Source organism: Microtus oregoni, unplaced genomic scaffold (assembly GCF_018167655.1).
Source record: "Microtus oregoni isolate MIOR12 unplaced genomic scaffold, Mior012 000019F_ref0000042, whole genome shotgun sequence".
Lineage (NCBI taxonomy): Eukaryota > Metazoa > Chordata > Mammalia > Rodentia > Cricetidae > Microtus > Microtus oregoni.
The window spans coordinates 14,076,016-14,091,081 of record NW_024543078.1 but is presented as its reverse complement, the minus strand read 5'-3'; the positions used below and the strand labels follow the sequence as shown (position 1 = coordinate 14,091,081).

The window sequence follows — 15,066 nt, the reverse complement described above, 5'->3', positions numbered from 1 at the left end:
GTGTTCTACAATCAACCTAGAATTCAATTTTAAGTCCCAGCTATTGTCAGATACCTTGCTCTCAGCTACTCAAGGGGCCGGAGCAGGAGCATTGCCTACTAAGGGGTTTAAGACCAACCTGAAGAGCATAGCAAGAGACTATGCAAAACCAAAAACAAATTCCCATTCACTCTCTGTTCAAGTTTTGAGTTTCAGACCAGCACTCATTAATACGCGATTGTTTTTCTGAAAGCATGATAAATCATTTTTAGTGGTTTATGGAAGTAAATTTGCTTATGTCCTTATAATGTTTTTAATATTATTCCTTTTTCTTGTAGTGGGGTAAAAGATAAAAATTTCATGCTGCACTATGAGGTAAGATCATTTTTCTTTAACATTTTTATTGTTAAAGATTTCTATGATACAGCAAAACGAAAAGAACTTGATAGTGTGGCCACTCCCTCAGTCCTCTCATTAACATTTTATCATTTATATGTGAAAGCTGATTTAGTAATTATTTTATTGCTTAGAAAAGAGACTTAGATGAATAGCTTTCTAGTCAGTAATTCCCTGTTCCCAGCCCCCACATGGTGGTTTATAACCACCCCTAACTCCAAATCCAGCACCTTTGGACCTCCATAGACACCAGGCACGTGTACATAGACATGTAGGCAAAAACCTTCTATACATAAAATAGATCTTCAAATGAAATAAATTTCCATGACAGTTCCTACTCTTTGTGTACACAGGAAGTACTTACAAATTGCTAATTTTAGTACTGTGATACATACTCTGGATTTTTCAGACATCTTCCAGACAGACACATGGATAGATGATAGATACATAGAAGATAGACAGACAGAGAGACAGAGAGACAGATGATGTACTTTTTAGAACAAAAGTGGGGTTGTATTTTGTAATTTGTTTTATTGTTTTGGTAATGTTTAGGCATCTTTCCATGTCACTTACGTGTGTGTGTGTGTGTGTTTTGTTTTGAAGTTTCCTCCTTATGCAACCAATGAAATTGGCAAAGTTACTGGTGTAAATAGAAGAGAACTCGGGCACGGTGAGCACATTTCTAAGCTTGTGTTGTGCTCTTAGAGAGCCTTGGTGCATTTTGCTCATTGTTTTGTATTCTGATTTAGGTGCTCTTGCTGAGAAAGCTTTGTTTCCTGTTATTCCCAAAGATTTTCCTTTTACCATAAGAGTCACATCTGAAGTCCTTGAGTCAAACGGTACGATATTCCAGTATTTCTTTCCTTAAAAAGACTAGATAGAGCCTCAAGCCTGCTGCAGGAGAAAATATGTTAAGTTGATCATACCTTTGTCCTGAATCTGTTTTTAGCTACTAAGTTATTTTGAAAGCTCTTTAGAAATAAATATTCCATTTTTGCATGTATTACAATACACCTGATTTGGGGAACTTTATTTTTTTGCAAACAAACAACAGAGCAAATTAATCTTGGAGGGGGATCCATCTGACAAAGGATAGCTCCCTCATATCAGATGAATAAGTGGGCATCAAGAGAGAAGCAAGGCTTATAGGTCAAAAAGATAAATAGAATAAATTAGTCCATTGTCAACTGAGGCAGAATGGGCAGAGTTCAAGGTCTAGCAGGTGGTCACAGATTTTTAAGGCAGCACCAAAGTCCTCACTGGATCTCTCACTGACCCTGGAGCTAGGCTGGCAGCCAGCAAGCCACAATGATCCTCCTGTTTCTGCACCTCATGCACACCTGACCTTACACCCCACATTTCTGTTATGCATATTAGGGATTCAAACTCAGGTCCTGAAACTTGTACAGCAAACACTTCTGCCCAGAGTCATCTCCCAGCCCCTTAAGTGAGTTTACATAGAAAGAAGAAAAGACTGCTGGGCGGTGGTGGCACACACCTTTCTTTAATCTCAGCACTCGGGAGGCAGAGGCAGGTGGATCTCTGTGAGTTCGAGGCCAGCCTAGTCTACAAGAGTTAGTTCCAGGACAGGCTCCAAAGCTACAGAGAAACCCTGTCCTGGAAAAAAAAAAGAAGAAAAAAAAAGACTATTGACTATTTATATTCAAGTGTAGTATATTATAAGGAAATGAGACTAGTCATTTTTCTGTATTTTAAGAAATCAATATATGATAAGTGGTTCTTTTTTTTTCAATAGGGTCATCTTCTATGGCATCTGCATGTGGTGGAAGTTTGGCATTAATGGATGCAGGTAAAAAAAATTATGTCTCAAAACTGTTTGTACTGATATGCAGCACGAGGTGGGACTGCTGATCCCATGGCGAGGGACATACACACCATTACACAGGGCATACATGAAAAGAAGTTTATTGGGAAAGGAAAGAAGGTTGAAAGAGACAGAGACACAGAAGAAAGAGAATGGGTGTGGGTGGAGCTTGTCTCTTAAAGGAACCTTTACACCTATATAGAGTCAGGGCACTGCCTGCCATGCGTTCTGGGGTGGCAACTCTGCCTCTACCAGATCCCAAAGGGACAGGGACAGGTTGTGTTTGCCTGGATGATAAAACTGTTAGTATTTTACATATATATTTCATTAGCACAGAGTATAAGATTTATTTAAATTGGATTTAATAAGTCAAAAAGATTATAGATTACCAACCTAGGCCAGACACAAGGTAATTACAAAGTAGAACATCAGAAAACTATTGGCTAACATTCTTATTTTCAACTAAAAGACACTGAATATTTGTAATACACTGAAAATTATATACTAGCTTTGGTGAGCCAATGAACTTTCCCCTTCCAAAACTGGAACCTTCCAGAATTGACTCCAGTCAACGAAGCAGTTTCAATTAGTAAACAAAAGCATTGCAGTCCATAAGACAAAGTCACCCTGTAACCTTTGAGCCAGTTTATAGTAGCCATGGAGAATGTACCATTCCGTAAATATGCTCAGAATTTTAGGAAGGTATACTGAAAGTAGTTTGGTGCAATCCCTGTCTGTGAAACTTAAAGAAAAAAGACTTCACATTTTAGGCATTTAGAGCAATATCTGGCAAACAGTTAAAATGCTACTCAAAAGAAAAAAGGGGAAGTGGCATCAAAAGCACTACTAAAAGGATTCCTCTGCTAAGTTGTCAAATTCTCAATTCAGATTGAAATAAAGAAAGGAGGATGTCTAAGTTAGGGTTTCTATTGCTGTGAAGAGATACTATAACCAAAAAACTCTTATAAAGGAAAACATTTAATTGGGACTGGGGCTGGCTTACAGTTTCAGAGGTCTAGTCCACTATGAGCATAGCAAGAAGCATGGTCGCATGCAGGCAGACGTGGTGCTGGAGAAGGAGCTGGGAGTTCTACATTTTGATCCACAGGCAGCAGAAGGAGACTAAGTACCACACTAGACACAGCTTGAGCATATAAGACCTCAAAGCCCACCCCTACAATGACACACTTCCTCCAACAAGGCCACACCTCCTGATAGTGCCATTCCCTATGGGTCAAGCATTCAAACATAATGAGTCTATGGGTGCCATATTTATTCAAACCACCACAGAGGATAACCCAGAGTAAGTGAAGCAGATATGTGAGTATATTTTAATGCTACTTAGAAATATTAAAACTTAAAGCAGGACAAAGCAAAAAACTGCTAATGACCTTTTCCTAGTTCTAGTTAGTATAGGTAAATATATTACAGTTTTCTATTGTTCATCTTCATTTATTCATTTTGCAAATCTTTTCTATGTGATACCTAAAAATCAAGCACTGATCTAAGTTTTTGGGGAATAGTGGTGAGCAAAATAGTCATTTGTATTCATAGAAGTTGAATTTCTCAGCCAAGTCTCATATTTAAAACAAAACAAAATGAAGTCCAGACATCCCAGCACTTTAAGCAGAGACTAGCAGATCTATATGAGTTCAAAGCAAGCCAAACTGGCATAGTAATATCCTGTTTCAAAACTACTCTGGAAAAGATTAACTGAACAATGAAAGACTTTTTCTTTTCTCCTTAGAGAGGGTCTTATGTAGTTCAGGCTGATCTTGAACTTGCTGTAGATAAGGCTGACCATCTTACAGAATATGCTATCATAGCATACCAAAAGACATCTTAAACTGTGGACAGAGATCTATCCGAGACAATGGAAAAGGACTTCGAAGTTAGAATTATATACTAGCATACAAGGAATAATCAGTTTTGATTTTGTAAGACTAGCACCTTCTATAAAACATGATTATAGAATGTCTTAAGACTCTTAACTCACCATGCAGTGGTGGCGCATGCCTCTATTCACACCACTCGAGAGGAAGAGACAGGCGGATCTCTGTGAGTTTGAGGCCAGCCTGGTCCACAGATCGAGTTCCAGGAAACTACAGAGAAACTGTCTCAAAAAAAAAAAAAAAAGACTCTTGACTCATAAAAACAAACAATACAGTATAGAGGCTGGACACATGTTAAGAGCATGTCTTGATTCAGCTCCCAGCACCTACATAATGGCTCACAACCTTCTGTAACTCCAGTCTCAGAATACCTTATGCCCTCTGGCATGTAGGTGGTGCTCAAACATACATGCAAGCAAAGCACTCATACACATAAAATAAATAAAAATCTCTTTTAAAAGGAGGGGATGTATTTTAGAATGAAAAGTAGCTATAAAGAGAACAGTAGTGGCGCATGACTTTAGCCCCAGCACTTGGGAGGGATAGGCAGGCGATCTCTGTGAGTTCGAGGCCAGCCTGGTTCCAGGACAACTAGGGCTGCTACACAGAAAAATCGCTCTCTCGAAAAACCAAAAAAAAAAAAAGAAAAAAAGCAAGCAAGAAAGAGCCAAAAGATAATAAGGAAAATAAGCCATACCCATAACTCATTTTGTTATTTTTGGAAAATAAAAAATGACTAGATTCCAAGTGAGGTGGAGGGATACTTTTGACACAGTAGACCTAGAATCTGTCTTGACAATGTATGATACCTTTGTGTAAACAGTGTAGAAGTTTAGACTGCATTAGGTGCATCATTCATGACTGGTTGAAGGATAAGCAGAGAGGACTGGTTAATCAGTGTGTTGTGAAAGAGAGAGGTCCCAGGTAGAATACTTAAGGATGCTTCATTATCAGCCCAATCCCTTTCCTTAATAACAATGACACGACATACAGGATACTCAGGATACTAATAAGAAGGAATATGGAAAGCTGTAATTGCAGTGGTTGGGCAGTGAAGGCAAGAAGATAGCAAATTTAGGGCCAGCCTGATTTACGTAGCAAGACTCTGTCTCAATGAAACGGGGGGGAGGGGGGAGAAGGAGGAGGAGGAGGAAGAAGAGAGGAAAGAAAGAAAGGAAGGAAAGAAAGAAAAGAGAGAGAAAGGAAGGAAGGAAGGAAGGAAGAACATATAAGAATCGATAAGTGTTTCCAACATGAATACATTAACTATGGAACAACACTTCTACCCTAAAATGGGAGATTTCTAAAGAAAGCAGTTATAGAGTTGACAGAACTGTCTAAATTGAGAAATTGCAAAGAAACTGACTGAGACCATGATATTTTGCCTAGTTTAAAGGTTGAAAAGCTATGTTAGGGTCAGGCAGATTAGGAGGCATGACATATAGCTGACCTAGAAGGAATAGCCTGTGCAAAATGATGAAGTTATAAAATAGCATGGCTGTGTTTCTCAGAGTATTCAAAAGAACCACTGAAGTAATAAATAAAGCAGATTTTGAAGGCCACTTGAGCAAAGCAAAACAGGTTTGTTTGCATTTTTTGTTTACTAACTTTTTAAGATAGATTTAATTTAATTTTATATGTATGTATAAGTACTTCCATGTCTATATGTGTATCACATGCCTGTTGGAGCAAGGTACATTAAGTGTATATCTTTGGAAGGTAGTTTGACTGTTTGAACAAGTATAAATGTCCATGTCCTTTAAGTACCTCCTCTATGGCTTATCAGAGGAGCTGGTTCCATGCGGTGCACAGAGGCCTGATGACCTAAGTTTGATCCCAGGATCCCACAGAATAACAAGAAAACAGACTCCAGAATTGTCCTCTCACCCCTACATGCACACGGTAGAACACGTGTCTATACTTAGACTTAAATGCACAAAATAAAATTAAAAACTTCAAAGTTTTGTTTCATCTGGAAGTGGAGTGGCATATCTGTAATCCCAAATACTTCTGAGGCAGAAGCAGAGAGATCTCTGAGTTTAAGGCCAGCCAGGACTACACAGTGAGTGCTATCTTAATTTAAAAATAGTTTTATATATGGGAGCCATGCATAGTAGTACATACTTCATCCTTGTAACTGTAGCACTTGGGAGACTAAGGCAGGAAGGTCTTATAATAATGAGGAACGCACAAATATTTTTTTTTATTTATTACATGTATATGGGGGTTACTATGTAGTAGGTTTTTACTAAATAAAAAGAACAAGGTAACAGATAATGCTTATATCATGTTTCTCAGAAATAAGAATTTAAAGATTATGTTTATAATTGTAGCTGTATACACAAATTTTCTAGTGGGGAGGTGAACTGAAAGGTTCAGGCTTAGAAAATATACCCAATAAAGGGTTTGAAGAAGGAACCAAAAGCAAAATAGCAGAGCATAGAAAACTTAAGAATTTGCTCTCTTAGGTTTTTGCCAAGTATAGTTATTATCTATTACTTTACAGGTCATTATTAAAGGATCAAAAAGCAATGAGATGGGGCCTATTCGACTCGATTTGATGACTGATAGAATAATGGAATAATGTCAGCAGAATTTGAGCATGTTTCATGCTACTACATGTCTTACACACAAACCTTCTTTTCATTATAGGGGTCCCAATTTCATCTGCTGTTGCAGGTGTAGCAGTGGGATTGGTTACCAAAACCAATCCAGAGAAAGGGGAAATAGAAGATTATCGTTTGCTGACAGATATCCTGGCAAGTATATTCCCAGTTTGAAATGTTTACAAGTATATTTAAAAGTACATGCTTAGACCAGTCATGATGGCAAATGCCTGAATAGGCGTAAGGCAGAAAATCACTAGTCATAGTCTAACCTAAGATTACATAGCAAGTTCCAGGCCACCATGGGCCATGTGGTGAGACAAAACAAAAAATGCAAAACAAATCAAAGACATATAAAAGCCTCAGCCTAGAACAGTGGTTCTAAACTTGTGGGCCCTGACCCATTTGGAAGGGGTCAAATTACCTTTTCACGGGAGTTACCTAAGACCACAACAAAAATAATATTATGGTTGGGAGATCAGCACACCATGAGGAACTGAACTAGAGGGTCACTAGAAGAATGCTTATACTTTTGGAGTATAGATACAGTGTTTATTTCCTGTTTGCCTTGGATTCTAAAAGATATGTATTACTATATACTTATCCAGAATGGCTTCCTCTGGGATAATTCTAAATTAATTTTTATGTATTTATTAGGAACAGGCATGAGCTAAACATAAGATGATATTTCCAATGGCAAGCTTTGTGCCCTGGAGCAGCAGCTGAGTGGCAGAGGTGGCTCTTGCATTTAACATTAGAGGAAACACCTTACTTCCAGAGCTAGGACTTGAAATTCTTCTACTGTGACTATAGGTGAACTTTGTTTAAAACTTTACCATAATTTCTTAAATTGTTGAAGGGAATTGAAGATTACAATGGTGACATGGATTTCAAAATAGCCGGTACAAATAAGGGAATAACTGCATTACAGGTACGACCTTGTTTCATTTTTTAAACTTTAAATAATGACATGGACCACTGTCTGTTTATTTATTTATTTTGGCTGTTCTCTATTAGGCTGATATTAAATTACCTGGAATACCAATTAAAATTGTAATGGAAGCCATTCAGCAAGCATCAGGTAAGTCAATACACTGTATGCTGCTCTCATTTCTGTCTAGTTTGTTAATGGAACCTTTAATTCCCACTAAGTTGACTATAAAATGTGGCTGACTGGAAGAATGTTTGCCTGTGATGCATTGGGTCAGATCCTCAGCACCATCAAAACAGAAGAGTGGGGCCCTGTAATTTAACATAATCAAGTATTAATTATTGATTACATGACTGACTACCCAAATGAAAGAATAGTAAAATTTTAATTTTTACAATTTAAGCAACTTTCTGAGCTAGGAGTTTGGAGGAGTTTGGAATAGATAATTAAGGTAATTAGAATACAAAGAGTTCCCATTAGTGAGCTAGAGTTTGGATTATACGCCAGAGAAAGCGAGAGTGAAACTTTTTCAGATCACACTTGATTCAGATCACACACTTGCAATTTTTATTCTGGTGGTATTTTTTCTAGTGGCAAAGAAGGAGATATTACAGATAATGAACAGAGTAATTTCAAAACCTCGAGCATCTAGAAAAGAAAATGGACCAGTCGTAGGTAAGACATTAAAGTTATTACTGACAGCTTGATAAACATTAATGTTTAAACATTTATTACTATTTTAAAGTGCTTTTCTCTTATCAAAATAAAAATAAGTACATTTTTGCTAACTACATTGAAAGAAAATTCTTTTACAATCATTCATGTACTGTGTGTGTGGGGGCGTGTAGGCATGCATATGCTACATATGCGCTGTGTCTGGCAGTCCAGGACCAGCTTCTGGGAATTGAAACTCTCCTTCTACCATTTGAGTGCTGGGGATTGAACTCAGGTTATTAGGCTTGGCAGCACATGCCGCTCAACCATCTTACCAGCCCTAGAAAATATTTAAAATGTTTTTCCCATAAAGAAATGGAAAAGTGAAAACATACGTGTTTATTCATATTTAAACATTACACTATGTATACATGTATCAAAACATCACAATAAATACATAAAATTTCTGTGTTCATATAAATCATTTAAAAGACAATTTTGTTTATGTTGAAAGAAAACCAGACTTTAAATTTGAGAACATACTCTTCTACATTTTTTAATAATTTTAATCACAACAAATTTCTTCTATTTCATAATGTACATATGTTTAGGTTCCTATGTCTTTGGCTTCTTTACACGATTGTCTGATTACATGAATTGATTGCATTTCAGAAACAATTAAAGTTCCATTATCAAAACGAGCAAAATTTGTTGGACCGGGTGGATATCACATAAAAAAACTTCAGGCTGACACAGGTAAGAGTTGTCTTAAGTTTGAGGGTATCGTTAAATGCCAAATCATACAAGTTTGCTATTTTATCTCTAGTGTGTTACTCCAGAAATAGTATTTGAGAGATAAAAGATGAGAAGAAAAGTATAAGATGTCTGCCTGTGAGTCTTCTATTGGAATTTTTAGTAAGTCAACAAACCGTAATGCTCAGCTATATTCAGGAAGGATAAAGCAGCATGGTGGGGCATGCCTGTGATCCCAGTATTTGATGACAGTCTGGAGACAAACATAGCAAGCCCTGTCTCAGAGAAGAGAAAGGATGACAAAATCCATCATATTCCTTCCACATTTTAAACGAACATTCCCAAATAATTTTTAGCTTTAGCTTTTTATAACTAAATAACTTACAGGTTATTAACTCCTCCTACTTGTGCAGTTTTGACCGAGTTTCATTTAAGCTCTTGTCTAAAGAGTATATGCAGAGACCAGGTACATTCAGGCAGGCAGCTGTCGGTCAGTTCCAGGGTAGCCTGGTCTACATATTGAGTTCCAAGCCGGCCAGCCAAGGCTACATTTACTTGAGACTTTGAGTATATGCAGAAATGGTCACATTTTAACCTGTTTCTTCTAGAATCAATGTTGAGATGACTTAATAGTTGTACTTTGAGTTTGCTAAAAGACAAGCAGCAGAGGTGCCTTAACCAGATTAAGAGTGAGAAACCGACATGATTCATTCTAAAGGTGGAAAATAAAAGAGGACGATGAAAGTGTTCTGCTACAATCCCTAGTCACAATTGAAGAGTAAAACAAAAGCCTTAAAAATTAGCCTTGCTGGGATAGGACATGGCTCACTGTTATATCCATAGGACCTAGTAAAATTAGCCCTGCTGGCCAGGCAGTGGTGGCGCACACCTTAAATCCCAGCACTGAGGAGGCAGAGGCAGGCAAATCTCTGTGAGTTTGAGGCCAGCCTGGTCTACAAGAGCTAGATCCAGGACAGGCTCCAAAGCTACAGAGAAACCCTGTCTTGGGGGAGGAAAAATAAATTAGCCCTGCTGGGTTACGGCATGGTTCTCTGTTACATCCATGCGACCTAATACAGTGCCAGGCACTTGGTGGGAGAGCAGTGTGTGCTTCATGGTGAGTGACTCTATCACTAAGGAACAGTCATTAGCACGGAAGAAACCCAACCCAGCTGCTTCCAGATCTCTCCCTGTTCTCACATTCCTTTTTAGATTAGTCTCCTCTGGCACGAGTTTGTTAATTTTAATGTGTTGTCTCTTTTTTGACCCCCATCCCTAATCATGATGCTGGGTTTATTCTAAAGGTGTAACAATTAGTCAGATTGATGAAGAAACCTTCTCCATATTTGCACCAACACCTAGTGCAATGCATGAGGCAAGAGACTTCATTAGCGAAATTTGCAGAGATGATGTAAGTATAGATCTTAGTGGTTTTCCTATTTTTTTTTCCTGTTATCTTTATTTACCTAATGATTTTTTACTTTACAGCAAGAGCAACAGTTAGAATTTGGAGCAGTTTATACCGCTACAATAACTGAAATCAGGTAATTACAAATAAAACAATAGGTTCGATTTTTTTTGGGGGGGGGGGTGTTTTTGAGAAAGGGTTTCGTTAAAGCTTTGGAGCCTATCCTGAAACTAACTCTTGTCGACCAGGTTGGCCTTGAACTCAGAGAGATCGGCCTGCTTCTGCCCCCCAAATGCTGGGATTAAAGGCGTGCGCCACCACTGCCCCGCATGAGTTCAATTTTTACTGCAAGCCCAGATTCACTTTGTATTTAGATATATGCCACTAACTGTGTGTGTGTGTGTGTGTGTGTGTGTGTGAGAGAGAGAGAGAGAGAGAGAGAGAGAGAGAGCGAGAGAGAGAGCGAGCGCGCATTTGTGTGTAGCTGGGAGTGACTGTTTTCTCTCATTGTATGTGTTGATTGTTGATGTTTTGCCTGCATGGATGTCTACCCACCATGCCTGAAGAGACAAGAGGAGGAGGATGTTGAATTCCTGGGGACTAGAGTAGACAGTTATGGGCCACTAGGCAGGTGCTGGGAATCGGAACCTGAGTTCTCTGGAAGACCAGGAAGTGTATTTAACCACTGAACTTCCCTCCAGCTCCACCCCCTTTTGTGTTTTGCTATGTTTATTATCTGTTTTATACATACAGCTATTTGGCATACATATATATTACACCATATGTGTGTCTGGTGCCCACAGAGGTCAGAAGAGGACATCAGATTCTCTTGAACTAGAGTTACAGATATGTGGATGCTGAGACTCAAACCCGGGTCCTCTGGAAAGCAGCCAGTACTCTTAGTTGCTGATCCATCTTTGACTCTGCACTTCTGATCCTCCTGCTTTCACCTCTGGAATACTGGGAGGAGTACACCACAGTGACTTGTTTTTATAGTGCTGGGCCAACCCCTGGGCTGTGGGCATGTGAGCCCTCTACAGCTCAGCTACACCTCTAGCCCCATCGAATTCTTTTTGTTTTTTTAGCTAATTTTATTTTCTGTGCCACTGTAGTTTTCAGTAACATGTTTTATAATTATAATAGATTCTGACATGAGAATTTTTTTCTTAAACCAAATTTTTGACCATATTTTATTTTCAAACTATATTTTTACCAGTTTTATTTTCCCCCAAACCATAAACCTAAAACTTACAAATTAATATTTCCTTTTTATTGTTGTTGTTTTTGTTTTATGGCATTATTTGATACTTAATTAACACATTTTTTAAGTCACTTTCAACCTCAAAAGTATTTTTACCAGCTGAAATTATCTCAAGATGTCACTTCTGCCAGGCGGTGGTGGCACACGCCTTTAGTCCCAGCACTCGGGAGGCAGAGGCAGGCCGATCTCTCTGAGTTCAAGGCCAACCTGGTCTACAAGACAGGATCCAAAGCTACAGAGAAACCCTGCTTTGAAAAACCAAAAAAAAAAAAAAGAAAGAAAAAAAAATGAAAAGATGCTACTTCTTTAAAAAAAAAAAGGAAGAATTTATTTATTTAGAATATTTCTTGAAAGGTTTTTAAAAGTAATGAAAGAGAATGGGATATCTGTTTAACATTACAGGTGGAAAAACAAGCAATGCAATTGATTGTCTTCAGACTAGAGAAAAAAGGAAGAGAACTTTTTACAGCCATCCATTCATAATTCCAGTTCCAGGAGATGATGCTCTCTTCTGACCTCCACATGGTGCACAGACATACATATATACTTATAGGCAAAAATGTACATATTAAATAAATATAATAAAATGTTATGAATTCTGAAGAGAAACACAAGTGAATACGTATTATAAAAACTTTCCTTTATATTCTTGTTCATTTTTAGTCACAAATATTTAAATATAGGGCATAATTCCATATTGAGAAACAATTATTTGGGCTCAGGATATGTGGGTGGATTATTAATTATGTGTGAGGTCCTAGGTTCAATTCCAAGTACTAATAGACTGGAGAGGAGGGCAGAGACGCGAGATAATATGAGAGAAGTATATTTGTTATGTAATCATAAGTTTTATAATTCCAAGTACTCATAGACAGGAGAGAGAGGACAGAGACGGCGAGGTAATATGAGAGAAGTATATTTGTTATGTAATCATAAGTTTTATAATTCCAAGTACTAATAGACAGGAGAGGAGGACAGAGATGGCGAGATAATAGAAGTACATTTGTTATGTAATCATAATTTTTTTAATCATAAGAATGTGTCCTAGGAGCCAGGCATGCTGGTACATGTACACACCTTTGGTCCCAGTACTAGGGGCAGAATTAGGTGGATCTCTGTGAGTTCAAGACCAGCCTGGTCTACAGAGTGAGTTTCAGGACTACACAGAAAGACCCTGTCTTTAAAAAAAAAAAAAAAAAGCAAGAAGAATAATATATCCTAGGACGTAGCCTGGAGATTGGTGTGACACCTGCTTCTGTGAAAGCATCAGCTGTGTGTGTCGGTCCATGTACTTACTGTTTTAACCAAGCTGATGTCTTTTTGTAGAGACACTGGCGTAATGGTAAAACTGTACCCAAACATGACTGCTGTGCTACTTCATAACACGCAACTTGACCAGCGAAAGGTAAGAAGGCCAGATTTGTGTGTGTCTGGTGAGTGTGCGGTGTGAGCACACATGTGTATGCATGGAGAACAGAGATGCCTAGGGTGTCCTGCTCTGGGACTCCCACCTCCTCTCAGTCCCTTTTGTCTGACATTCCTCATCCAGGCTGGTGGCCAGCACTTCCAAAGATCTTCCCTTTTCTATTCCCCACAACACTGGGGCCATAGTCACATGCATAACTCTTGCTGGCGGTTTATACAGACGCTAAGGATTTGAACTTAAGTCCTCATTTTTGTGCAGCAAGTATCCTTATTTTCTGAACCATCTCCCCATCTCAGACTTAACTTTCTGTAATTGTTAGAAATAACTAATATTAAAATTACCTAAATTGTTGAGAATTGGATATTTTGCCTAGTTATAGTCACCAGCCACTAATGTTTGCAGTGATGAAATGTAAAGAAACTGAACAGCCCTCCTTAAAGGACTATAATTTGAATATTCACCTACATTGCCTCAGTTATTCATATGAAAGGAAACTTTTGGGTTTTTGTTTTTCATGATATTTCAAGACAGGGTGTCTCTGTGTAACAATCTTAGCTGTCCTGGAACTCACTTTTGTAGGCCAGGGTGGCTTCGATCTTGCAGAGATCTGCCTGCCTCTGCCTCTTAAGTGCTGGGATTAGTGGCATGTGCCACCTCTACCTATGAAAGGGCAGTCTTAACATATTGAGTGAGCCGCATCCCCAACCCATGTTTTTTTGTTGGTTTGTTTTTTCGAGACAGGGTTTCTCTAGCTTTGGAGCCTGTCCTGGAACTAGCTCTTTTTTTTTTTTTAAATATTTATTTATTTATTATGTATACAATATTCTGTCTGTGTGTATGTCTGCAGGCCAGAAGAGGACACCAGACCTCATTACAGATGGTTGTGAGCCACCATGTGGTTGCTGGGAATTGAACTCAGGACCTTTGGAAGAGCAGGCAGTGCTCTTAACCACTGAGCCATCTCTCCAGCCCTGGAACTAGCTCTTGTAGCCCAGGCTGGCCTTGAACTCACATAGATCTGCCTGCCTCTGCCTCCGAGTGCTGGGGTTAAAGGTGTGTGCCCCCATGCCCAGCCTCAGCCCACATATATACTGTACACTAAATAGACATTTGAAGGGCTGGACACTGAAGTAGTAACAGTAGTTTTCATTTTCTTCTGATTACTTTTATATTGTTTGCAATGTTTGTAATTAATAGATTTCATTAGAAAAACAAATATAGCTATTCACTTAGGGAAAGGTGTTGACTTCTGTGGTTACTGGATAATTACATATAACTAATTATTTTTTTTTTTTTAGATTAAACACCCCACTGCCCTAGGATTAGAAGTTGGTCAAGAAATTCAGGTACTTATGCTCAGTGATTATCTTTAAAGGTGTGAATTGAACTTCAGATTCCAATTAGTATCTTTGAAGGAATAGAATAAGCACCTCTGGCTTGTATTTTTGTACACTGCTTCTTTAAGAAGTCAGGGTGGCTTAACCAGACTTGCTAAGCATTAAGAGTAAGATCTTTTCCCTCAAGTAGATCATAATTTAGCTTTAAAAAGAAAGAGAGAGAGAGAGAGAGAGAGAGAGAGAGAGAGAGAGGCAGATAGACAGACAGAAAAAGAGAAAAACACCTTTAGAGTTGGGCAGACTTGTCATTTGGAGACAGTCTTGATAACATGGTGGAAAGCTGTGTCATCTTGGAGCAGGTGAGACTCTGTACTTGACATTAAATGTTTGTGAACTAAGAGTACTGTTGCTGAGGTCTAGAATTCTGATAGTAAAACTGGCCCTGTCTTGTAGTGCTCTATCAGTGAACAGAAGTTGTTGCTGATCTGGGTGTGTATTCCCCATCTGGGCTTCTGTTGTTTAAGCAGCTCTGGGGAAAGATGAAGGCCAAGAGAGCATCTCTCCACGTGTTTGTGCTGTACATCAAAGGGGACTTTAA

The 15,066-nt window shown here is 38.5% G+C and overlaps 1 protein-coding gene across 2 annotated transcripts in view; it reads left to right on the top strand.

The window, feature by feature from the left end:
• The window catches only part of Pnpt1 (polyribonucleotide nucleotidyltransferase 1), a 36,600-nt gene that overhangs the window by 17,668 nt on the left and 3,866 nt on the right, over positions 1-15,066 (top strand). For both annotated transcript variants that reach the window (XM_041669323.1, XM_041669324.1), the window contains exons 15-27: positions 318-354; positions 979-1,045; positions 1,125-1,214; positions 2,132-2,185; positions 6,745-6,851; positions 7,558-7,629; positions 7,716-7,779; positions 8,221-8,304; positions 8,956-9,039; positions 10,341-10,447; positions 10,525-10,580; positions 13,032-13,110; positions 14,430-14,477. In XM_041669323.1, coding sequence (XP_041525257.1) covers positions 318-354; positions 979-1,045; positions 1,125-1,214; positions 2,132-2,185; positions 6,745-6,851; positions 7,558-7,629; positions 7,716-7,779; positions 8,221-8,304; positions 8,956-9,039; positions 10,341-10,447; positions 10,525-10,580; positions 13,032-13,110; positions 14,430-14,477 — 949 coding nt within the window. The remainder of the gene's footprint in view (positions 1-317; positions 355-978; positions 1,046-1,124; positions 1,215-2,131; positions 2,186-6,744; positions 6,852-7,557; positions 7,630-7,715; positions 7,780-8,220; positions 8,305-8,955; positions 9,040-10,340; positions 10,448-10,524; positions 10,581-13,031; positions 13,111-14,429; positions 14,478-15,066) is intronic.